General features: G+C 43.4%; 2 protein-coding genes across 2 annotated transcripts in view; one reads left to right on the forward strand and one right to left on the reverse strand.

The window, feature by feature from the left end:
* Positions 1–5,420, reverse strand: part of sorcs2 (sortilin-related VPS10 domain containing receptor 2) — a 219,128-nt gene extending 213,708 nt beyond the window's left edge. The window contains exon 1 of the mRNA XM_076033918.1: positions 4,955–5,420. Within this exon, the coding sequence (XP_075890033.1) occupies positions 4,955–5,284 (330 nt within the window). The 5' untranslated portion in view covers positions 5,285–5,420. The remainder of the gene's footprint in view (positions 1–4,954) is intronic.
* Positions 5,421–18,713: 13,293 nt separating this feature from the next.
* grpel1 (GrpE-like 1, mitochondrial) lies at positions 18,714–20,993 on the forward strand. Its single transcript, XM_076033920.1, has 4 exons — positions 18,714–18,843; positions 19,863–20,010; positions 20,148–20,229; positions 20,389–20,993. Exons 1-4 carry the CDS (start codon positions 18,776–18,778, stop codon positions 20,727–20,729), a joined length of 639 nt encoding a protein of 212 aa, XP_075890035.1. The 5' UTR covers positions 18,714–18,775; the 3' UTR covers positions 20,730–20,993.
* The last annotated feature ends 1,827 nt before the right edge of the window (positions 20,994–22,820 follow it).

Consider the following 22,820-nt stretch of genomic DNA (forward strand, 5'->3'; position numbering starts at 1 on the left):
AGCAAGGGCCACGTGAAGAACTTTCAACCTGAGATTAAATATAAAAAGAAGGGAAAATATGCTGGGGAGGGATCACGGCAGTTTCAGATAGATTCCGCCTTTCAGTGCTGGAACAGCAAAATAAGAGCAAAATTAATTGAAAGCAGCCTGGGCTGGTTTTCAATACTATAATAATAATAATTCATTTCATACTTTTTACACACCTGGAAATTATGCTGTATGATTAAGAGGGAGCGTCAATTGTTTACGGGTCCGATATTATGCAAAATGCACTTCTCCAGTGTCCTGTGGCAATAAAGAGTCTCTGGCCTGTCGGGACATTACTGAAAAATCGGAATTATTTGCGTCCTTTAACTTGTTTTACCATTTACAAAGTGTGCACAAAAAAGTCACACTTCTGGATATCCTCTCGCTGTGATGTCACAAAGGGCACAGTGACACCAACCCCAGCCGGGTTCGAGCCACCGTCTCCGAGTCGCCTGGTTTCCGTCCCCTATGCGAATGGGAACGCTGCAAACAAAGCGCCAGCGCGGCGTCATAAAGCAGCTGCAAAACTGCTCTCAAACTGCTCTAATATTCTTAATCCTTGAACTTTCATTAGTCCATAAATTCAGCATTCCTACCTTGTCACTTATTCCCCACCCAGGGGGACTCTTAAACCAGTAAGTGGCAGGAATTACCCACAATCCCCCCCCCGCCTCCTCCCCCCCAGTGGGGGTGGAGGCTAGGATGAGAGTTTGGACTGTCAGCGCCCCTTTCGCCACTCATTAATCACTTTGGCTACTGTGGGATGGGCGCCGCCGGGGATCGGCCGCGTAGGCACGCACGCGCGCGCGCATCAGGGGCGCGCACGTTCACAAATCCAAAAAAGGTGTGAGTGCAATGCCAATGTGGAGTATGTCTCTCCTTGAAACAATCAATATACGCAAAATAGAGGAAGCCCATTAACTGTTAAGGGCTGTTTCCACCGCCGCCGCCGCCGCTGCCGCCACACACACACACACACACACACACACACACACACAGACACAGACACACAAAAAGGAGTGTTGCTGTTCATCAGCACAAAGAGGAGGCAGGATAAGAGGGGAGATGAGCACAGCTCAGGGTTCCCCAGGGCTGGCGGACGACTCAGCGTGGTGAGAAAACGGCCACAAAGAGGCAGCTCTCCACAGTCTCCCTGCAGCTCGGCGGTTTCAGGATGTGCAGCCGCATGCGCCTCCCCGTGACCTCCTCCCCCGCTCCAAATATCAACACAGCTGGGTTATTTTATCCTAAGCAAAAGTGTTAAATATAAAGGTCAACCGAACCAAAGCAAATGCTGCGCATTCCCTGAATTAAAAGACTTAAATGATGCGAGCAACAGAGGGGAAGCTAAAGACAGACCGAGTTAAACTGGTCGCAATTAGTGAGACTATCAGACCGTCTAGTTGAAAACCTTCCAGTCTGCTGCATCTTCTACCTGAAACACCTGCAACTGAATATAGACTGGTCTTGTTGTATGAATTTTAAGTGCATTCTAAATTATACGGAGGCAGACACAGCTGGCTGTGGAAGATCTTTAGATTAGTTTGGGATAGTTGTTTTTTACTTGCAGAATTTTTAGGTGAAAATCAGTTTTGTGCTGCGTTTGTTTGTACAGCTACAGTTTGTAATGCAGCCTGTCTCAGTCAGGACATACTTGAAATAGAGATATATTTTTTTTTGGGGGGGGGGAGGGGTTTCCTGGTGAAATGAAAGAAAGAGGTGATTTATCACCAATTTCAGGTTGATAGGATTAGGATTATATTGGATGAGGATTATATTATTCCCCTCTATTTAATTATGTCACGGTGATCTTTGCTAAAACACAGCTTGAAGTGTACATAATGACAACGTTATTAGCATTACAAAAAACTAACAAAATTGTAGGTATTCCATAAGAAAACACCAATTCCAGTTATCATTCTACATAATAAATTCTGACCTCCTGCATTGGATTTTGATCCAGTTCCCAGAGATAGAGAAGGCATTTCATTGTTGCCATGAAACAATCGGATTTAAAATTCAATGTACATTTTTTTACTGCAATATTCACTACCCTTTCTCTGCAAACAAAAGCTATTTCAGTCATTTTAGCGTAGCATACAGCCTCTCATGTAGATGCGTTGGCAGCAGTCATAGATGGAACTTGGCGCGAGCGATGCAGTGATGATTAGTCTAAAAGAGAAATGGATGTTTTAAGTGAAAAGTGCCTCGTAGGTAGACTTAATTACTTCCCTTAATAGCGATTTTCAAGACAGATTTGACGAGTGAAACCATCGCAGTGGTTGACTTTCCCCTCATGCTCAAAGCCTTGAAGGTTCAAATATGAAATGATGAAGCGGGAGAGACGAGACAAGGCAAATTTTTTCCTACCCATCAATTGCAGCTTCTAAATGCAACTCCAGGGGAAATGGACTGTTTCCTTTTTGTCCGTGTTCATGGAATAGGGCGCTGCCGGTCTCGCTTGACCTTTCGGAGCGGATGCACACAGTGGTGGAGGAGAAGTGTGCAGAAACTAAGGAACTTCCACCAGTGGCACCGTGCCAGCACTTCTAATGTACCCCTCCAAAAAAAGAGGAGCAAATGTAATGTGCATTTATCACAGGAGAGGCTGAGATTGGTTGAGAGAATGTGAGGCCCAACACCCCCATGAAACAAAATTCACTTGATCCTGTTTTTTTATCAATATGTGTCTCTAGCGATCTATCCTTTATGCATATTGGATGCCCCAAATTTCCATAAAGTGTATGTTAAAAAAAAAAACAACAACAGAACTTTCATGAAATGAAGCCAAAAAAAAATGATGCTGGCCACTAAGGCCTTGCAGATATCATGCCAGTTCTTACCCCGATATCTTATAGGAAGATACGCAAAAGGATTGTCCCAAAACTTTATAGCATCAGGGTGATGGAATCTGACACTAAGCCTTTATGCGGTCTCGTCTCCGGTTGAAACTACAGAGGGCCGCATCTCAGAGATTTAGCGAGATAAAAGGAGCATCTCTCCTCACAAAGTTTTTCTGACAATTTAACAATATCAAAATAAGTAGGCTTGACAAGGAAGGGAAGGAGAACATCGTGTAATAAAACTTGTGGGCTATACATAGCGGCAGCGTCCCTCATGTGTCAGTCAACCGCGCTTATTGGAAACGCCCACACACTGGGGCTCCAAGCAGACAGTTGGGCAAACATAGCAAAAGAATGGTTTGATCTTTTTTACGAAAAAAAAAAAAACTGGAAGAAAACACAACAACACAACTGACTTTGAATCTTGTAGCGAGGCTCCGACAAGAAAAAGTGCAAAGAAGTTAACTGTGAAGTCGCCCAGCTCAAAAGATGTCAGTCCTGAACTTCTGAAGGTTCCTTTTCAAAGTTGTGCGAGTTCAAACTGAGTTATCCTGCTGCTCGCTGGCAGTAAACATGAAGACATTCTGAAAGTACTCCTTCCCAACCAGTGAGTCAAGACCCCCAAGATCTGCTTGGTCCCAAATGATTTACATTCCGATTTGTCCCCGACACCCCTGACAGATTTTGAGCCGAGTCACGCTGGTTGGACACTTTTGGACAGATGTTGTTTTCCCCACTTTTGTCATTTCTCACCGTCCATTCAGAGCAGCTTGTGGCAGCAGTGAAGCAGCAGCGTGCTGGCGGCTCGAACTGGAGCGATGTCCCCGCCAGACACCACCAGCCACCCCCTGCTGGCGCCCGTCAATATCCACCACAAAGAACGCTCTTATTAAGAGGCTGCTCTCACTTAACCAGAGCCTCGTGAGCGCTCACTGTATGCTAACATATTTTAATGAAATGCCACTAAAATATAAATATCCCTGGTGAGCTTAAAATGCACTTGCTGCCTCTGACATCATCACTGCCCGCCCCAAACGGGACTTTTATTTTATTTATTTTTTTTTTTTTTTTTGTGACATTAACGAAATGTGCTGCGGTGTCTGCCAGGGTTGAGGCATTTAGAAGTAGGCCACCGCGTCCGTCTCCACGCGAGCCAAATCACGTTCGGGGCCCCGCAAATAAACAAGGCGCTGCGAAATTCATGGACAAAAAGCTTCATCAATATTTCAGCCGGGGCTGAATAAATTTCGTGAAACAAAATCGAGCAGGGGGACTGGGGGCTGGGGGGGGGGGGGGGGTGTTTAGCGCGCGCTCCTGGACCCCGAGCCGGGCACGATCCTTTGGCAGGTTGTCTATGTGGTTCTGAATGATCTACTAACTATTTCATGACTGAGCAGGACCAATCCAAAGATGTGTGTGTGTGTGTGTGTGTGTGTGTGTGTGTGTGTGTGTGTGTGTGTGTGTGTGTGTGTGTGTGTGTGTGTGTGTGTGTGTGCTCTATTAAAGAAAGAAAGTGGAAACAAAGGGCCATGGGTGGGAGTCGCTTTTCGAACGCTTGATTCCCTGCGCGCTGCTGCTGCTGCTGCTGCTTAGGAGGAACAATAACAATGCCCAGCCCAGCGATCCAAACCACACTGTGTGATGTCACGCAATTGCGGGGCGACAAGCGTGCACGTGCCTATTTTGTGGCGCCCGTGACGTCGAGGCGTGACAAAAGTGTGCTGATGTTCCGGCTCCTGAGAGCGTCCGCCGCGCGTCCAGCTGGACCACCTGGATGCGTAAAGACCCCCACAGCCTGCCAGACACCCACACACACACACACACACACACACACACACACACACACACACACACACACACACACACACCATGCACGCCTCATCACTCTGGCCGCGCAGCGCGGACCTGCGCGAGGGAACGCTGCCCTGTCTTTGTACCGGCCGGAGTGATGGATGGCGAGAGGTGACAAAGCCCGGGGTTGGACCGAGAAGCAGCGGGTCGTAACGGGACGGGACGGGACGGGACGGTGAGGATGTGACGGTTCTGCTGGATGGATGGATGGACGGACGGGAGAAGCTACTCACGCTGCTGTTCTCGCCCGTCCAGTGGACCATCGCCTGGTTGTGCGTCGCGTCCCCTTTGAGAACGAAGGAGCTGCTGAGCAGGGACATTTGCTTTTCCCGGGACAGCGCTCTTCTGAAGCGGGACGCTCGGTGCGGTGACCCCGGCGGGGAGCTTCCTCCTCCTCCTCCTCCTCCTCCTCCCCCTGCGCCCGGGACCGCGTCGCGCCGGTCCAGAGCTCCGCTGTCACAGCGCGCGGGTCCCGGCAGTGTCATCCAGGTCGAGGCGGTCAGCAGGAGCAGGCAGAGGCGCGCCGCGGCCGAGGGCGCTCCGTCGGGGCGCAGAGATGCCATGCTTTGCGCCGTAGTAGCGCTCGTGTCGGTGGGAAGTGATGGAGAGGCGCCTCGTTGCTCGTGGAAGATAGATAGAAGGTGTATGTGTGTGAGCAGCGTTGGCAGGGAGAGAGAGAGAGAGGAGCGGAGAGAGTGAGTGAGTGAGTGAGAGAGAGAGGGAGGGGGGAGAGGAGGGAAAGGGAAGGGAACGGGAGCGCAAGCACACACGGCGGCGGCGGCGGCAACAACGTGGACGCGTCTCAGAGCCAAAGTGGGATCCAGCGGACGGCGCAGTGCTGCCACCTGCTGTTGCTCGGATGCCACGACGGAATTCGGGGTCTGGCCAGCGAAAAAAAAAGTGTCGCAAAAGGGGAAGATTTTTACATTTTACATTTTACATTTTTTTTTTTTTTTTTTTTTTGCACTACAGTTGCAGGTCACAGGTCCCGTTGTGTACAAAAGAGAATGTACGCTATCGGCCCTTTGTGACGTCAAAAAGGGGTCTCAGACCACCACACAGCCTTCCAAACCTAGTTTGAGGGTTTAAGCAGGAAGCTCAGACTGAGGTGGGATTTGTAATTGATGCTCCGCTGGAATCCGGCATGGAAATTAAAATATGCAAAGTGAAAAGCAGAGTGAATAAAAAAAACAAATTAAACTTCAGCTTGCCATAAAATAGCATATTTAACTCTTTCTAATATGCATTGGGTCTGAATGCCAAGCCATGCAGTCGGTGTAGAAATGCCTGATTGAGATTCTAGTCCAGCCCCTGCAGAATGTGATGACCTCAGACTGATGGTCCAGACTATAATTTGTGTATTCTGCAGGTCAGCGGTCAGTCAGTTGATAGGCTGCCACCTCCTTCCATTTACCCGGTTTTTGGAGTTCAATAATAAGTTTTTTAATACAGCCTATGATCTATAGAGACTTCACAAACATAAACATCAAATCAGCTATGACAGCTCGACAAAGCCTCCACCAAAAATATGAGCAATATAAACGAGAAAACCGCCAACTCATCCCCCTCACGGACCTTTACCGCCTGTGTTGGTGGGCAGCTGGCTGAGAGGGCAGAGGTCACATCTGATCCCCGGGAGTAATAGCACTCCCCTGTCTCTGCCTCCCATTACAATTAAAGGTAGAAGCTGGATTAGGGGATGACTTGCAGGTTCGGGTCTGGCAGTGGTCGGATGTCTTTTCAGGAAGAACAACAAGGGGTTTTACCCTTTCTCACAATTCAACATCCATGGCTGGGAGCCAAAAAAAATAATCTCCCCGATCATTATAATTGCTATAATTGTTATCTTAAGCAAACACAGGATTACCTGTCTAACAGCTGTGATGCAATGCCAAAGTGTGTAGTAATGATTATAATCGTGAGTGGCCAGATGCTCAGAGTTCTCACCGGTTTATTATGATCGTTAATAGTAATTGTCTGAATTGTCCTTGAATTACATTAAACAGCAGTTTCAGGTTCCATCAGTAACAGTCGGCTTCTCATGTACTACTGTCCCTTTTGAAAATGTGCTCACAATTGTGTTTGTCATTGTCAGTGTCACACTGACCGAATCTCATCTGGAAAGGCCAAAGTTGAAAACGCAACAACTTAATATAGAAGACGTTATTTAAACAACAATACATGTGTTCTCAAATATGAGGTCATGTAAAAGATTGATAAGCTATTTTTCTCTTCAATGCACTGAAATCAGTGACAGTACACTTATATATGTATCAAGATATTACCAGCAATGTTCTGTATTGTGACTCAGCGAGACGCTAGCAGACTGATGTGATCACGGCTGCAGTTTTAAGTTTCATTTAAAGGGCAGCCACGGTCCTGTTGAAGGTATAATATGCACACATATACACTACAGCATAAAGTAGAAAGCAGAAGTGACACACTTGCCACACGGAGAAGGTGAAAGTTATTGAAAATAAGAACTGCTTCAAGTACAGAATCAACAAAAACAGCCACAATTTTCACTGGCTCACCACAACATTTCGGTTAAAGGGATATTACACTTTCAAACAACTCTTAGGGTTATTTTGGTGCCTACTTGGGCTCATGTGAAGACTGCAGTATTCAAATGGCTTGTACTTAGATATTAGCAATTTATAGTGAAAAATAACACATTAACCATTAATCACTCACGCATCAGAAATTTATCTATCAAGGGATGGATGGTCACGTTTTAAAAGTGAGCCTAACAACAAGTTTGAAGTCGACTCAGTGTCTATGGGGAGGAGGGAGCACTTTCTGTTTAAATCACTAATATTGAAATTCTAAAAAGCAAGCAATTTGAAAACCGTCTCCGGTGTTTGTGTGAGTCCAAATAAACTATAATAAGCCAACAATTCTCTGAAAGTTAAAACTTTTTGTATTATCAATTCACTTCACACAGTGGACTAAAATACACAGTTTTTAGCCCACACTGGGATTCATATTACCCCCCAGCAAGGCCCCATCCTCTGAAATCTCCTTGCAAATGTATGAAAGTTCTAACAAAGTGTCAGCTTTTGCAGAAAGCGAAAAAAGAAAAAAAAAATGTTTTTTCATAATTAATCAATGAGCCTTCTTGTCTGCCGTATGAAGTATAAAAAAAAAAAAAGGATATGAAATGCGTCCTTTAAAGCTGCACCGATTTGCAAGCATACTGAAGGTGACCTTTGGCTTCAGCAGAATCTGACACCCCATGAATGGAAATAGACTAAACACACATATTTCATTTAAAGTAGATGGAAACCCTGTAAAAACAAAACAGCTCTGTAAGTTTTGATAAAAGCGGGGTAGTTGCTGGAGGTCAGCTGTGCTGCTGACTCTTTGGAGACAGGCTTGGCCATGATTATTTCAGCAGGACCCCTTCTTAAAGTTGTGCTCTTGCAGACCTGCTCGCGGTATCAGTGTTGAAAAGGTGATCTCTGTTAATTATTTACACGTCAGAGTCCTTCTGTTGTTGCTACGTGCCGTGAATAAATCAAGAGAGCAATGTTTCAGCTCAACTGGTTTCAGATCAGTGCACTCCGGCGTCCAGGCTGGCAGAACGGGAGCGGCCTTTGAATATTTGATGGCTGTGAGGTCACAGGGAGCAGCGCTGCTGAAGACGGAGGAGACCGAGAGAAGCTCCCAAACATGAGAATACATTTTCGCACTAGTTTGATGAGTTTGTGCACATTTCTTGCCGCTCTCTCTTGATTATTTTGTTTGTGTCTATCCGCAATGCATAATTTATTTTCGTTTGGACTCATAAATGCTGCATGTGGTGAAAGTATTCACCAGTCAGCCTAAAGAATTATAGTCTGGAGATGGATGTAAAAGGCAAGAAGGAGGCATGCGTTTTTGTTTTGTTTTGTGTTTTTGTTTTTTTGTTTTTTTTTGTTTTTTTGTTTTATTTGAAAACTGTCCATTCATTTCAAAGAGACAACATTGTAAATAATGCATGGCGCGGTGTTGAATAATTCACAGCGTATTAATAATAGGTATTAAAATGGAGACGGCACCCACACGTGGCACTGTGCTGAACTTGCAGATCACGCAAACACATCCCAGTTAGCTGGTTGATCTGCCAGGACTCAAAATTAAAGATTAACTGGAAACCTTGAAAGTAGGTCTGTGTGTGTGTGTGTGTGTGTGTGTGTGTGTGTGTGTGTGTGTGTGTGTGTGTGTGTGTGTGTGTGTGTGTGTGTGTGTGCGTGCGCGGGTGTGTTTTCTGTCGTGAGGAGAGTTGATAATTCCTCCACTTATTTCCAGGATACTGGCTGCACCTCCAACCAAGAACTTTGTCCAGAACCAGTCTAAATTTCTCATTAGAATGTAGTTGTTGTAGTTGATGAACGGTAGTAGTGTGTCCTCATCAATATATGGGATTAATTCAATAGTCTACGTCAATGTGAAGTGAACTAGGTTGAATATTAACTTCTAATTAAAATGCATATTTCATCAAACTATATTTATATTTTCATAAAAACAGGAAAATGTGGGAAAATTTGATATTGATGAAGATGAGATAAAAATATACACATATAAGTTTAAAGTCCACAGCTAATTTTTTTCTTGTAACTAAAAGAAGTTCTCCAATGTTTCACACTAAAGCATCAATATGAAAACAACAAATAAAGAAAATAAAAAAAAAAATTGAAGAAAATACTGTAGTAATTTATAGAACATAGAGACATTTTGACGCATTTAAAAGTCAAGTATGAGTATGTGAATTTAAAATTAAAATAGTAATTTCTACATCAGTCTGTTGGTTTTCGTGGTTTCAAGGTATTGTTGGATTATAACACCAAGCCTATTAAAAGGTGTTAAGTGATTTGGAGAAAATAGACTTGAAGGTGACGGCAAGTCTCTCTAACTTGAAAAATTATTCCAAATTAAAGTGCTACAAATGGTAGGTGACTCGTGGCCTATTTCAGAGAGCAGTGGAGCGTCAGCAAATCATGGGCATAAATGTGTATTAGAGATGCATGGCTGATTTTTTTTTTTTTTTTTTAAAGATGTTTAAAAAACCAATCTATTAGCATCAGCAAAATCAGGCCCACACTATCAGACGCACAGTGAAGCAGCCACAGGCAGCGTCTGAGCGCGTGCAGCAGCGCCCCCACTGCTCACCAAAACTAATGCACATTAATCTTCATCACACCCAGTTATCCGAGAAAATTTCATGACAAACAAAGAAACGTTCAGCAGCATGTTAACGAGGTGGATTCTGACAAATCCAAGGTTCTACACACACACACACACACACACACACACACACACACCACACACCACACACACACCCACACACACACACACACACACACACACAGCAACAAAAAAAAAAAACAAGATACATCGCCACAGGCCGCCCGTGACAGTTATTAACTATTTAGTGAATTTAGCAATGGAGATGCAAACTAATGTGAACTTCATGAAATGTTTATGTTCACAGTTTTCTCGTGACTTTGTGAAGAATACAAGAGACACCTGGTCTGGAATAGCAATAAGTCAGTGGTTCCAAACTTGAATATTATCAAGTCAGCCAGGATTATTTTTGCCTACTTTTCTGAAAGTTAAAAGCTATAGACAACCAATTATGGATAATTATGTTTTTAAAGCTAAATTTATGACTAAAGGGGGATAGAAAAAGTGAAACGAAGCTCTGTGGAACAGAAAGATTAAAAGGTTAAAAGTGATCCGTCACTTTTAACAAGCGACAGAGATGGACTTGCAGTAAGGTAAAACAAACATTTGAAAATTACTTGCTTATGTCTAGTTTGACTTTCTGAACATTTCTTGGTCATAATAAATCAACACACACACACACACACACACACACACACACACACACACACACACACACACTCTCAGGCCCTGTTTGCACTTGGTCATTTCATGCGTTTTTCGCATTCCGATCGGCAAAAAACACACAAAGTAACCACGTGCAAACAGTCCAAATCCGTTTTGTCATCCGAATACAGTCGCATCGCATAAAAACGCATTCGTCACAGACGTGCGAACAGAATGCGAGCTCAGTCCACATTAACGACCGCCTACTCCACTCACCTCTCCCGTGTATGTACTTGGTCGGCGCCCCACCTCCCGGCGTCGTCATTATAAAGTTACAAACAAGAAGCGAAAACAAATAATTTTTTGTTAGACTCGTTTATTAGCATGCTAATAAATTTCATTCCGGATTAGCGTATTTTGTCAGCGGAGCAGCGGTCGCAGTTTCCCACATATGTGATTAAATGTGCGACGTTGCATCCGAAAATTTGCCAGCCACTGTTGATCCGAAAATAAAGTCGTCACCACTCTGTCCCACCAGTCGTTACTCCTCGTTCGGATCCATACGAGCTGCAGTGGAATTAAAACCAGTGACTTGATATAGTCCGCAAACAGGAAGTTGATTCTTATTCGCTGCCATGTAAAACTCGCCGTGGTTTTGCGCTTTACTGCCCCCCAGTCGTTAAAAACGGAAATGACGCATGTTGCATTTGCATAGGTTCAGCGGGGGGGGTGATGCGATCACAAATGGCACGCTCGAGCATGTTAATGGCTAAGTGCGAACAGATGCTGCGAGATCTGTTCTCGTGATCCAGTCCCCCAAAACAGTTACAAGTGACCAAGTGAAAACAGGGCCACACACTTTAAGTAACACAAACACAGTTCAATGAGTTGTTTCAACTCAGCCACAGAACCAATCAGTTACTGACCTCACTGAACTCTATTGGAGTAATTACCTCAGTTCAGGATCTTTAAAGCACTGTGACCCACACACACACACACACACACACACACATTTCATTTCTCCAATTGCATGGTCTAAAAGGTGTGACTGCCAATTAGGGACCACGAGGGGTCTCTTCTCACCCCCCTCCCTCTCTTCCGCCCCTGCAGAAGGGTCCTCGAAGGCGTCACAGTCACACTCTGTCATCCCCGATTAAAGCGGCAGGCTTGATAACTCACCCGAGCTGCTGGATACACACTTTGACGAGAAGAAACAGCTGTCTTTGAACGCCTCAGTGTCCCTCGGTGCCACTGGTGCATGAACAAACACTGCTGGGGGGAGGGGGGAATAGATAAATACAACTCGAGTTCACAAATTTAATTTCTACAACTGGCTCTATCCATGCAGCCGTAAAGCAGGGGACAGCATATAACAATTACTTTGACGGATCAAAACTTTGAACCTTACATGGATACAATTATGAAAAAACTTGTGTGAGTATGCTAACAAAGGAACATTAATAGGAAATATGCTTCCAGATTGGATCTAATTGTTTGAGCAAAACAACACTTTTGAGCAACATTTTTTAAGCTAATGTTTTTTTGATAAGGAATATTAAACTTATTGGCATGACAAATGGTATGACATTTCATTTCTATTGTCACTGCTGAATTAAGAGGCGGCTGACTTCTGTTGTGTGACTTCTGTTGCGTGTCGGATGACTTTGTCTCACCCGACCAAGGGTGAAGTGGTTCAGAAACGTTATCAGTCAAAGTGAAGCGAACCAAACAAGTGCCACTGCTGTCCAGACACGCCGGGATCCCACTGATCTGCATCTCCAGGCACTGACTCAAGGGCATCTCCGAGATGACCCTCAGTCACATCTTGATAAAGCGCGCATGTCCTCTCTGATTCCGCTCAGTCAGACGGTTGTAAACACCTCTGACGTAGCCTCGACCACGTCCGAACAATATAACTTCCTTTAGAAAAGTCACAAAATCAAGTTCGGTTGCTGTCAAAGACAAAGGCATTTTTTTTTTGCCACATTTTAATAAGCAGGGGCCTCGTTAAATCCTCTTCACTGTCGCAATAAACACATCAGAGCAGTTTCACTCTGCTGGTGCCCAATGTACTTTTCTGCATCGTAAAAAGAATGCATTTCCATTAGTTAGATTTCCCCTGAGATGGGGGCGACTTTCTGCCATCTCTTTCCCGCCCACTGCTCTCACTCAATCAGACCCGTCCTCAGGGGGGTGTTTCATTTTCGACAGAGCCAAACCTGCAAACATGGTGCAAGAGGTCTCCGCGCGTCCGCCACACCCCTCCGCCCCCGCCCTCCCCTCAGCCCAAGGTGGGGGAGCTGAAACGCACCCTGCTGTGACAGCACTAATTGTGACAGATTTGTTTGTTGTGCAGAGCAAACAGCTTAATTGATGCCGGGGGAGGGGAGGGAATAGAAAGGGAAAGGAGGATGGATGAGGTAGGACGGGGGGGAGCGAGTGTCGGGTCCAGAGGCTTGCATGTTTCTCGATGGGGATTGGAAAAATGATGTGATGTCACATCAAGAAAGCGGTGATGAATTATTACTCCCACAAGTTTAGTTCATGCTCAAGGTTAGCCCAGGGTCTCCTGCTGGAGTTGGGGGAAGGAGAAGTCGGAGGGGAGACACTCTTTGGTGTTTACTAAACTCTACTTCTCACATAATCTCACTGTCAAACTTCGGGTCGACAATAATTGAATGGTACAAGTGCAGATGTCACAAGATACAAGAGATACAAGATTCTTTATTTTCAGCCTCCCTGGTAAAGTCTACTCCATGGTGTTCAGGTGAACCTCGGATAGAGGAGTAACAATGTGTTTTTTGTCCTGGTCATAGAATAGCGGACCAGTTCTTTACTCTCTTCAGGGTGCTGGAGGGCACTTGGTAGTTTGCCCAAGTAGTCCATGCGTTTTGTGGACATGGAGAAGGCTTGCAATGGCATGCCCTGAGGGAGCCTGTGGGGGGCACTTTGACAGTACGGAGTGTACGGCCCCCTCTTGTGGCCATCGAGTCCCTTTACCAACAAAGTGTTTGCCTTTTTCACCAGTTCTGTCCATAGTGTATATGGACAGAATTTCTAGGTGGAGCAAGGGGGGGGGGCGATCCTTCTGGCCTCATCGTGCACAGACTTGCAGCTCTGACTGGAGAGTGTGCAGTGGCTGGAATGAGGATTAGCACCTCCAAATCGGAGGCTATGGTCCTCAGCTGGAAAAGAGTGCTAACTCTGGGTCCGGAGGGAAGTCCTGCTCCAGGTGCAGTGGTTCAAGTATCTCAGGGTCTTGTTCACAAGTAGGGGTTCCAATAAAGAGGGATATTGACACACAGATTGGTGCAGCAGCATCATCATTGGTGGTTGTATTTTTGTAGGTTAGCTTAAATTATGTATGTTTTGGGTAGTTTAGTTGTTTCTGTGGTTTGTGGTTGAGTTGTCTCTGTTTGTGTTGTTTTCCCTTGTATTGTTGGTCTGATCTGCCACAGTTTCTGTGTGCTCTTTTGTGTTTCGTGAAGGAGGTCAATTTTTTTCAGTCTTTTGTCAGTTCAGTTATATGTAGTTCTTGTTTTGTTGACCTCTTTTTATGGGGCCAGTTTTTCTTAACCTATTATTGAATTATCTTTTTCACTTTTTTGATAAATTAATCATTTCCTCATTGCTTGCCGGCTCGGTCCCTCACATCAGTGAAGGAAGTCAGCAATGGAGAACCATAACACACATTCGACCTAACAAGCCAACAGCATCATATTGTCTATGGCTCTTTGAGATGTCTCATCGGCCCCATAGTAATCCTGGTTAATATTTTTTTTTAATTATTAGTTTTGAAGAATATCACTTTCCGAATAAAAGTATATTTAGCCCGCTGTTTACAGCCTCCTTGTTGAACCTTCCGCATGTTTGACTTAGGATAAAAACCAGAAGGCAGTCTCGAAGGATGGCTCTTTGTTAATTCACAAGTTGCGTTGTCACAAACGTGGAGTCTTGCCCCATCAGTGCCCTTTGTGCCATTAAAAAGGCTGATTTCCAGAACTGCATGTTGCTTGAATTGCACATGCGTTCTGAAAAGTGGTTACGGTTGGACTTTTCTCATTTCTTTCAGTTTATTGCAAAACAGGGGAATTGCTGCAAAATGCCGTGCTTCTATGGGACCTTTAAATCTGAATGTTGCAAGTCTGAAGAGAAATTACCAAACAGGAAGCGTTTCATATCAAGATGAATAATTTAGCATAATTCTTAAACATGTTCAATGTCTCATTTCAGAAAGTTTCCAATGAATTTTTCAACTGCCTTACAAGAAAAAACTTAGGAGCAGTGTGGCTCCACAGAGAGAGAGAGAGTGATTTCTAATTATTAGCAGTTTTCTCATTTTCTGTGAATAATTAAACATCCTTTAAAACACTGTGATTATTTCTCACACATTTCCAGCGTCCTCTGATAACTCCTTATTTATTGGTGTGCAAGGAAGAAGTGGAGGCTTTAGCGCTTAAATCCACTGTTAGGCCTGAGGATGGACTGACCTAATGTCTGATGATGAATGGGCTGACAACAAAACCTTTTTTTTCCACTGTATTTTCACATTTACCCTCCCTGCTTGAGTGCCCCTTCTATTCCTGAAGGTGAAGGACTGCACAGACATTGGTAGTGACAAGTTTTCTCCGCACTGTCTCTGTTCGTGCGTGTGTGTGTGTGTGTGTGTGTGTGTGTGTGTGTGTGTGTGTGTGCGTGCGTGCTCCTTACAGTTTCAGGCTGGAGAAACTGAAAGATGAAAGTCCTTTACTGCGCTCTGCTTTTGGCTCACTGCCACACAGAACAGAACACCCCGTCCCGTTCATTTAAACTTGGGTTTGGACACCCCCTACTGGTGATTTGCACGTCTATGTTCTTCAAAAGCAGTGGCAACTCTGTCTGCCCTGGTGAGCAATTTTCTATGTTTTTCAATCTGAAACATGCAACAACAAAAAAATTCCCCTCGGTAAAACTGTGAAGGTCTTGTTAGGCTTCTTGCCTGAGAAGAGCAAGGGCTCAGAGAAGATCTCACAACATGAATAATTGAACAGCGCTGAATATGTTGTCTAGTTTGTGTGGGACCAAGGAAAATTATTTCACACAATCTGCATTTCCCAGGTTGCTCTTAACATTTTTTTTTTTATTCCAGGCAAGTTTTTTATTAAATGTTCTTATTTTCCTATGTATTTGAATTACACCTCTTTGTTGATTTTTAGTCCACTTAGATACTTTTAGGCTTGTCCTCTGTCCTGTTTTTGTAAGACAAACAGTTAAATTCTGTCTGATGCTGCGTCACCAAGGCGAGGGCTCACAATGACTATTCATGAGGGATAAACCCTTAACCTAGATAGCAAAGTTGACAAACACATTCATGCTATGTCAGCCGTTGCAACACGGCGAACATGCTGAGACACAGAAATAGTTGTGAATAAGATTTCTATACATACCCTCTGCCGATTCATCTCAACTGCTGATTCCAACATGATCAAATAAAACTCTGCAACAATAATAACGTTCTGTGCAGAATGGCTCCACTTCATAAACGATTATTAGTCACTGTTGATGTTCCGCCAGAAAACTGATTTGTCAAGAGATACTGAACACTGTGTATTCAGGGCCATTATGAATTACCTCAGGAGTCTGATATGAACAGAGAAAAAGAGGCAAATGTGTTGAGTACTATGGGTAAATGCCAATAAAAGGTTCCAAAACTGTGAGCTGAACTGTAAACTACAGCACAACAACGATGTTTACTCTTTATCTGTGTGCTTAAACCAGTGTTTCTCAAAGTGGGTGGCGCCGTAATCAAACACCTTTGCATCAGTACGTGATCTACACCGCGACTGCCGCGATATTATGACTTAGCTCACGCAAAGCTCAACGTCATCCCGTGTGGCAGGTAGAAACTGTGATGTTGTCGCATGACTGATGTTGTTGATGTGGTCAATTTCATCAAAACAAGACCCCTGAAAGCGTGGCTATTCTCTGCACTTTGTGAGGAGATGGGAGCACAACACAAAGCTGTGTTGTTTCACAGCGAGGCCAGGATGGTGGATGTTACAAAAGTGGTTTGCCAAAAAAGGTTATTTTCACAGCAGAAAAGTGAAAGGAGTATTCTTGTTTAAAAAGTAACGTTCAGGATTTGATGTCACAGAGTGATTTGCTAAAGTTGTTTATTTGTACAAAATAAATGATTTCATAAATGAAGAGAAAAGTGAAATGAATGCTCATGATTAAAAAAAAAAGAATGTTGGTTTTGATATCACAAAAAGTGGTGTGCCAAAGGTGTTTCAGTGAATTTGAAAAAAAATATTTTGTCACCATTTTTGGGGGGGCTGGGGCATGAACATTTTTCTTCCTCCAAGGTGGGGCGTGACAGAGAAAGTTTGAAAACCACTGCCCTAATGCCATGCAAGTCTATGGGGTCAAAAGTCAACTTTGTCCTAGAGACATGGGACCACTTGCAGGTTCATGGGGATCCCTAAAGACACAGCCACCTCAAAATTTGGGGCTTAGCCCCAAATTTGGGGGGGGTGCTCAATGAAAAATTTTGACAGAGTGACAGAGAAAGTTTGAGAACCACTGGCTTAAACAGTGGTGGTGTTCAGGAAGCTAGTTAAAAATACTTCAACTGGTCACACTGCTACATGCTGAAGCAAAAGTGTTTTCTTGCTCCCAGGAAGAAGGCATGCTCCAACGCCTGTCCGCCTGCCAATAAAGTAGACTACAGTTGGCGAGTAAACTTTATCTGTGTCCACAACTTTATAGCCATTTTTTACTGTGGCTATTTGCTTTTTTTTTTTTTTTTTTTTTTTTTTTTTTACTGATATCTATGCCAACAAAAAGTTTTGAGCAGTTTATAACAGCTCCTTTGGGGCTCCTTTCCATATTGACAGGAAGCCTATTTCATTATTTTCACATTCAACTTTGGCGGTTCCTGCTGGCCAAACAATGGAATACGGGTTTTTGGTCCTTCTTCGTTGGCCTCCTTTATCGAAAGTGGAAGCTCCATCCATCTTTTTATACAGTGAATAGTTAAGACTGAAGTTGATCAATTTTATTTAATATTCTAAAAAATGTATAGGCTCAGGTAATGACCAAAATTTCATCCAGCCCTGCTAAAAAGGAAAAACACTGTCTTTGGTAGATATGTGGAGTCCATAGTATATGACACAAGTCTATTTAGTGAGTTGTTACATCCAAGTGCTTCAGATGAAACGCTGACTAAATGCTTTTCATTGTGACCACGAAGCTTGGAGCATTTTTCTCAAATTTTTTCTCAAAATTAATGGGCTCGTTAATGACAGTCATCAAAGTCTGACCCTTCGAAGACGGACAAGAGGGATCGATGTATTACATCATGAAACAACCCCCGTTAAACAGGGTACTCACCCAATGAATGAACAGGGGGAGTTAGCATGAGGGTCATTACAAGGGGAAGACAAGATGTGAGCGAGCAGACTACGTATGGCACTGTCACTCAATGGGCTCCACAGACCGCATGAAGGCAAACAAGCAATTTGACAGCGACAACTCAACACTTGTCCCACTATTAGTACAGCTCTGACATTGTGGCCACGATTCCCCAGAGCTTGACATAAAAACTACTCTCCGTAGTCTCGTGTCATCAACCAAAAAACACACAAAAAATATCTAAAGAGGGGGGTAGTGACACCTACTTACATGTTTGCCCATCCAAAAGGGTATATGGGCCAAAGAACATGGTTCCTTTGCATCTGAAAACCGTCTTGCACTGAAAGGAAGTGACTAATACTTGTTTTAACGTATCAATAGCTTTTCTTTTATTGACTAGTCCCACACACACGAAACTCAAACACTCATATTTAGACAAAGTGATCTCCTTATAAAGAACGAGGAGCAATAAGAAAAATATCTAATTTTTAATATAATTTATGTTTATTTGTACAACTTTTTTCTTTTTCTCTAACTTCACAAAATGAATACAGTATATGGTGAATACGGTTTATTAATACGGTTAACAATTTAAATAACGGAGGGAGTTTTGCAACCCAACGTTTGGTAACGCTTTGTCACCTGCCCTTGTCACATGTGCAAATATCACCTTTAACGCCCGTTGCAACCAAACTACAAGACGACGTCATGAGACATTTTTGAATCCTATTGGCTGAACCGAAGAGGCGTTGTACTCCTTAACTCTGATTGGCTGGCGCTGCCACCCGCCTAGGGTGTCCTGTCAGCGTGTGCTCCAAGGAGGTTTACCTGAACCGTGCGCACATTGAAAAATGGCGAGCTGGTGTGTACGAGCCGTGAGGCAGAGCTACTCTGTTTTAGCTTCGCCTGCTCTACTAAGGTAATTCATTGAGGTATTTATTTACGCCGTTTCTGCCCACTGTCTGTCATTAAAATAACTCCCTGCCACCGCAGAACAACGTCGTGGTGGGTAGCTTAGCAGGGTTAGCATTCGTTATCAATAATAGTCGATGCCAATAATGACCTTTACGCCAAATTCAGTTCTACTAACTGGACATTTAACAATAAAACATTTAATTGTGAAGATTTAAAGACTAGCCTATGTTCCAGTTAGTCATTTCTGACACTGTTGCTAGTTGTAGGATGATGACATAACGTGACATTCTGACAGCAGTGGTGGATGTTGGCTAACGGTTAGGTCGGTATGCGAAGCCTAATGATTTAATCGATGTCATCAGCTTTGCTTAACGTGCTGATAATCTTTGTGGGTTCCTCATTAGATAAATCTGTGTCAAAGGAAACTGTTCATTAGTCTTTTAAGAGACCTCCTATGCTACATATACGTCTGTGCAGTTTCATTACTTTGTCTCAAGTCATAGTATTTTTCTGTTGTCCTTTTCTTCAACTTCATGTAAATGGTAGTTCACTGTGAAAAGTATATATACATCTCAAATGCTGATTGACATCTATCGTTTTGTAAACTCTTTGCAAGTCTAACATTTCCAAAAGTATCGTTTTCATATCACCAAGTAGCATGTCTGGACAGTGAGTCCAGACAAAGAAATACACCTAAAATAAACTTGCTTGCTAGATTTTGAGCTGTGGATAATTGAGGCATAATTGCACAGTTCCTCACAATCATTCAATTAGGAAAAAATATAATAATTTTCATTATTTCTTCAATTAGGTGTGATGACTGGTGTATGACCTCATATAATTGCGCATCTTTAAATTTGGTTTCTTTCTCAGTCTTGTGTTTCTAAATCTTGACACTTTTTCATTGTTGGAGAATGTTATTAAAATGAATTTGTTGTTACAAGAAGTACAGAAATACCCAATTGTTGCTTTGAATCGAGTGGTATAAACCTGATGCTGACGTGCAATTTATCCCTCACCCAGAACATCACCGAGATTGTTGTGTACAGCAACGCAGCAGAAGAACGGCCATGGGTCAGAGGAGGAGGCTGAAAAGCCAGAGCAAAGCAATGCAGAGAAAGTCCTCGTGGAGGAGAAGTCCCAGCTGGAGGAGCAGCTTAAAGAAATGACAGTAAGTCTGCACAGGGAGTTTCAACGGTGCTGTGAAGAATTTATCACAGCAAAGATCCACTGATGCCAGTCGTTGAATGTAAGAGTTGTCAATTGATTGATAGTTTGTTTGTTTGTTTGCTTTTTGTTTTTCTTCAGGAAAAATACAAACGGGCCCTTGCAGACACAGAGAACCTCAGGAAAAGGAGTCAGAAGATGACAGAAGATGCTAAATTATATGGTAATTGTCAGTTTGCAAGCTAGACAAGAATCCATATTTGGCTAACGTGTTTAACATCTCTCGTGGGCGTCCAAATGAACATTCTGCCCTGGAGACAGAGTTTGTTTGTGTAGCAGAATATTAAAGCAATTAATTTTCTTGATTTTTCTTCACCATTAGGCATCCAGGGCTTCTGTAAGGACCTTCTGGAGGTGGCTGACATCCTGGAGAAAGCCACAGAGAGTGTGCCAAAGGAGGAGGTCACGAGCAAGAACCCCCACCTGAAGAACCTGTACGACGGCCTGGTGATGACTGAGGTACAGATCCAGAAGGTGTTCACCAAGCACGGCCTGGTCAAGCTCAACCCCGACGGCCAGAAGTTTGACCCCTACGAACACGAGGCCCTTTTCCACGCCCCCGTGGAGGGCAAGGAACCTGGTAGTGTTGCCGTTGTTACCAAAGTGGGCTACAAGCTCCATGGGCGCACCCTCAGGCCAGCGCTGGTGGGCGTGGCGAAATGATGACTGCAGCAAAGTGTGAAAGTTCATTTGTCTGGGCAATGGACAACTTCGGGTGCAGGTGGCTGGTCGAGGCACCCTCTCTTCTTTTCCCTCAAGCCAATGCAGTACCAGAAGTCCCACCCTGAGGTGCCTCCAAGAGAGGAGGAGGGAATCCAACCGAGCTCTGATCTGGACTGTTTGCACCAGTTTTCAACAGAGACATCATGTACCTGCAACCGGATTATCTTTAGAATAAAATTGTGTAAAAAAAATAAATAAAAAAAATCACCAGTCACACAATGTTGGCCATCAGTGTAATAAATGGAAAACAAGGACTCCTTAAATCAAGGTCATTTTGGGTTATCTAGGATATTACTACAGTCCATTCACAAATGAAGTTGTTTTAATTTTGAAGTGCATTCCTGAATTTACTGTATTGTCATTTTTACAACTGTACAGTCATCTTGAAAGTTTTTTTTTCTTGTGCAAACCTTTTAATGAAATATATAAACGGATTATGTAAAGAAAAGTTTAAGATGTTACCTCAAATTGTGGCATTCGCGGATGTAGAAAAAACTCCCTCCCACCAGGTCCATCTGGCCACGTTATCTAACCAAGCGAGCACAGTCGGGATCATTCTTTTGCCACCATTCAGTGACATGATAAACCGTTCAAATAACCCTGTTTGTGGACTGTTTGTCAAAATAAAGTTATGGGTTTTAAAGTCAACAGTGTTGAGATTTTATCTTCTACACAAAGCTGAGAACAAACTACAACAACAAAAAAAAACTTTCAACAGTATATCAGACTAGAAGTCTGACAGTAGACCGTAGATATTAGTTCATATTTGATCCTTTATTATAACCACAGCAAGGACAAATCCACCTGTTTAGTTCATAATCACACGTGTCAATTTAGTTCACTTGTTCCGTACTGATTTCACCCAACCTTGCCTTGGTTTATGGTGAACAAAACAGGATTCTCAGTGCTGATGTCATTTACTGGATACTTCGTGGAAAAATGCACAGCGTCCTGGTAGCATTTGAATATTGCGCTTTGTCTCAGTCCCTCTACTAGTTAATGGTGCCATATAAACTTGCGGGATATTCGCAATTTACGTAAATGGCGCAATGCACAAATTCCCGTGTGCGCGAGAAGAATTACGAGAATTACGTTTTAATGCATACAGTTCATTTTGTGTGTGCTTGCTATAGTGTGTGAATGTGACGGTCGTGTCTTGTATCACCTGCGGTTTAAATCTCATCCTTCGGCCGCTGAAGATGGTTTGTCACGACCTGAAGACAGTCTGGGCCGCCGACAACTGGTAGGAACACCGAGATCAACGTCTGCAAATAATCCGGGACTTTATAGCGAAAACGCATTTTCAGGGGTGGGGGGTGTGGGGTTGTTTATGTTCGAATTTCGTCAACTTCGTCAACTTCGGTTCGTTTCATGTCCAAGCGCTAATTTTCGCCGCGTTGGCAGGCTGGCGTAGTAATTATCGTCACCTTGTATGAATGTGTCCCAAACTCCAATTTCCTTTTGCCAGACCAGTTTCGTGTGTTCTTACTGCCCCCTAGTGTTCATGCTGTGAATTACATCATGACAAGGACACTATTTTAACCTGGTTTCTTCAATTCTGACCCCAATGCGACAGTTCAACATTTTGGCAATATGCAATAATCCTTATAGCCATACGCATAAGTACATTCTCTTTAATTATCCCTCAAAGTTTTCGGACTTTTAAAACACAATTTACAGACTGGATATTAGACAAACTTGTGAGCACCTGTAACCATGTTTAATTAGTCTGGGTCAATCTTGTGTGTACGTCTATGACTGGTGCGTGTGCAGCAGTGTTTTTATGGCTGTTATGTGTGCAATAATGTGGGTACAGTGATGATGCATGAATGTTTATGGCCGCTACGTGGACAAGGGTATCGTTATTATGTGTGAATGTTTACAGACGTGTGGATGTTTGTGGACTTTTAATGTCAATGGTTGTATTATATTATGGTACTTTTTATGTCAATTGTTGGGGACTATGGATGAAATTTTCCAGCGGTGCTAAGTCTTAAGTATTTACAGTGAGTACTCATGTACTCGTTGTTC

The sequence above is a fragment of the Nelusetta ayraudi genome, unplaced genomic scaffold (genome assembly GCF_046127955.1).
Source record: "Nelusetta ayraudi isolate G7.1 ecotype Tasmania unplaced genomic scaffold, CSIRO-AGI_Nayr_v1 ptg000042l, whole genome shotgun sequence".
Lineage (NCBI taxonomy): Eukaryota > Metazoa > Chordata > Actinopteri > Tetraodontiformes > Monacanthidae > Nelusetta > Nelusetta ayraudi.

Coding starts and splice junctions, on each gene's coding strand:
- grpel1 (XM_076033920.1), top strand. CDS start 18,776: ATGGCGAGCTGGTGTGTACGAGCCGTGAGGCAGAGCTACTCTGTTTTA. Junction 20,011..20,147: donor AGCAGCTTAAAGAAATGACA/GTAAGTCTGCAC, acceptor GTTTTTCTTCAG/GAAAAATACAAACGGGCCCT. Junction 20,230..20,388: donor AGAAGATGCTAAATTATATG/GTAATTGTCAGT, acceptor CTTCACCATTAG/GCATCCAGGGCTTCTGTAAG.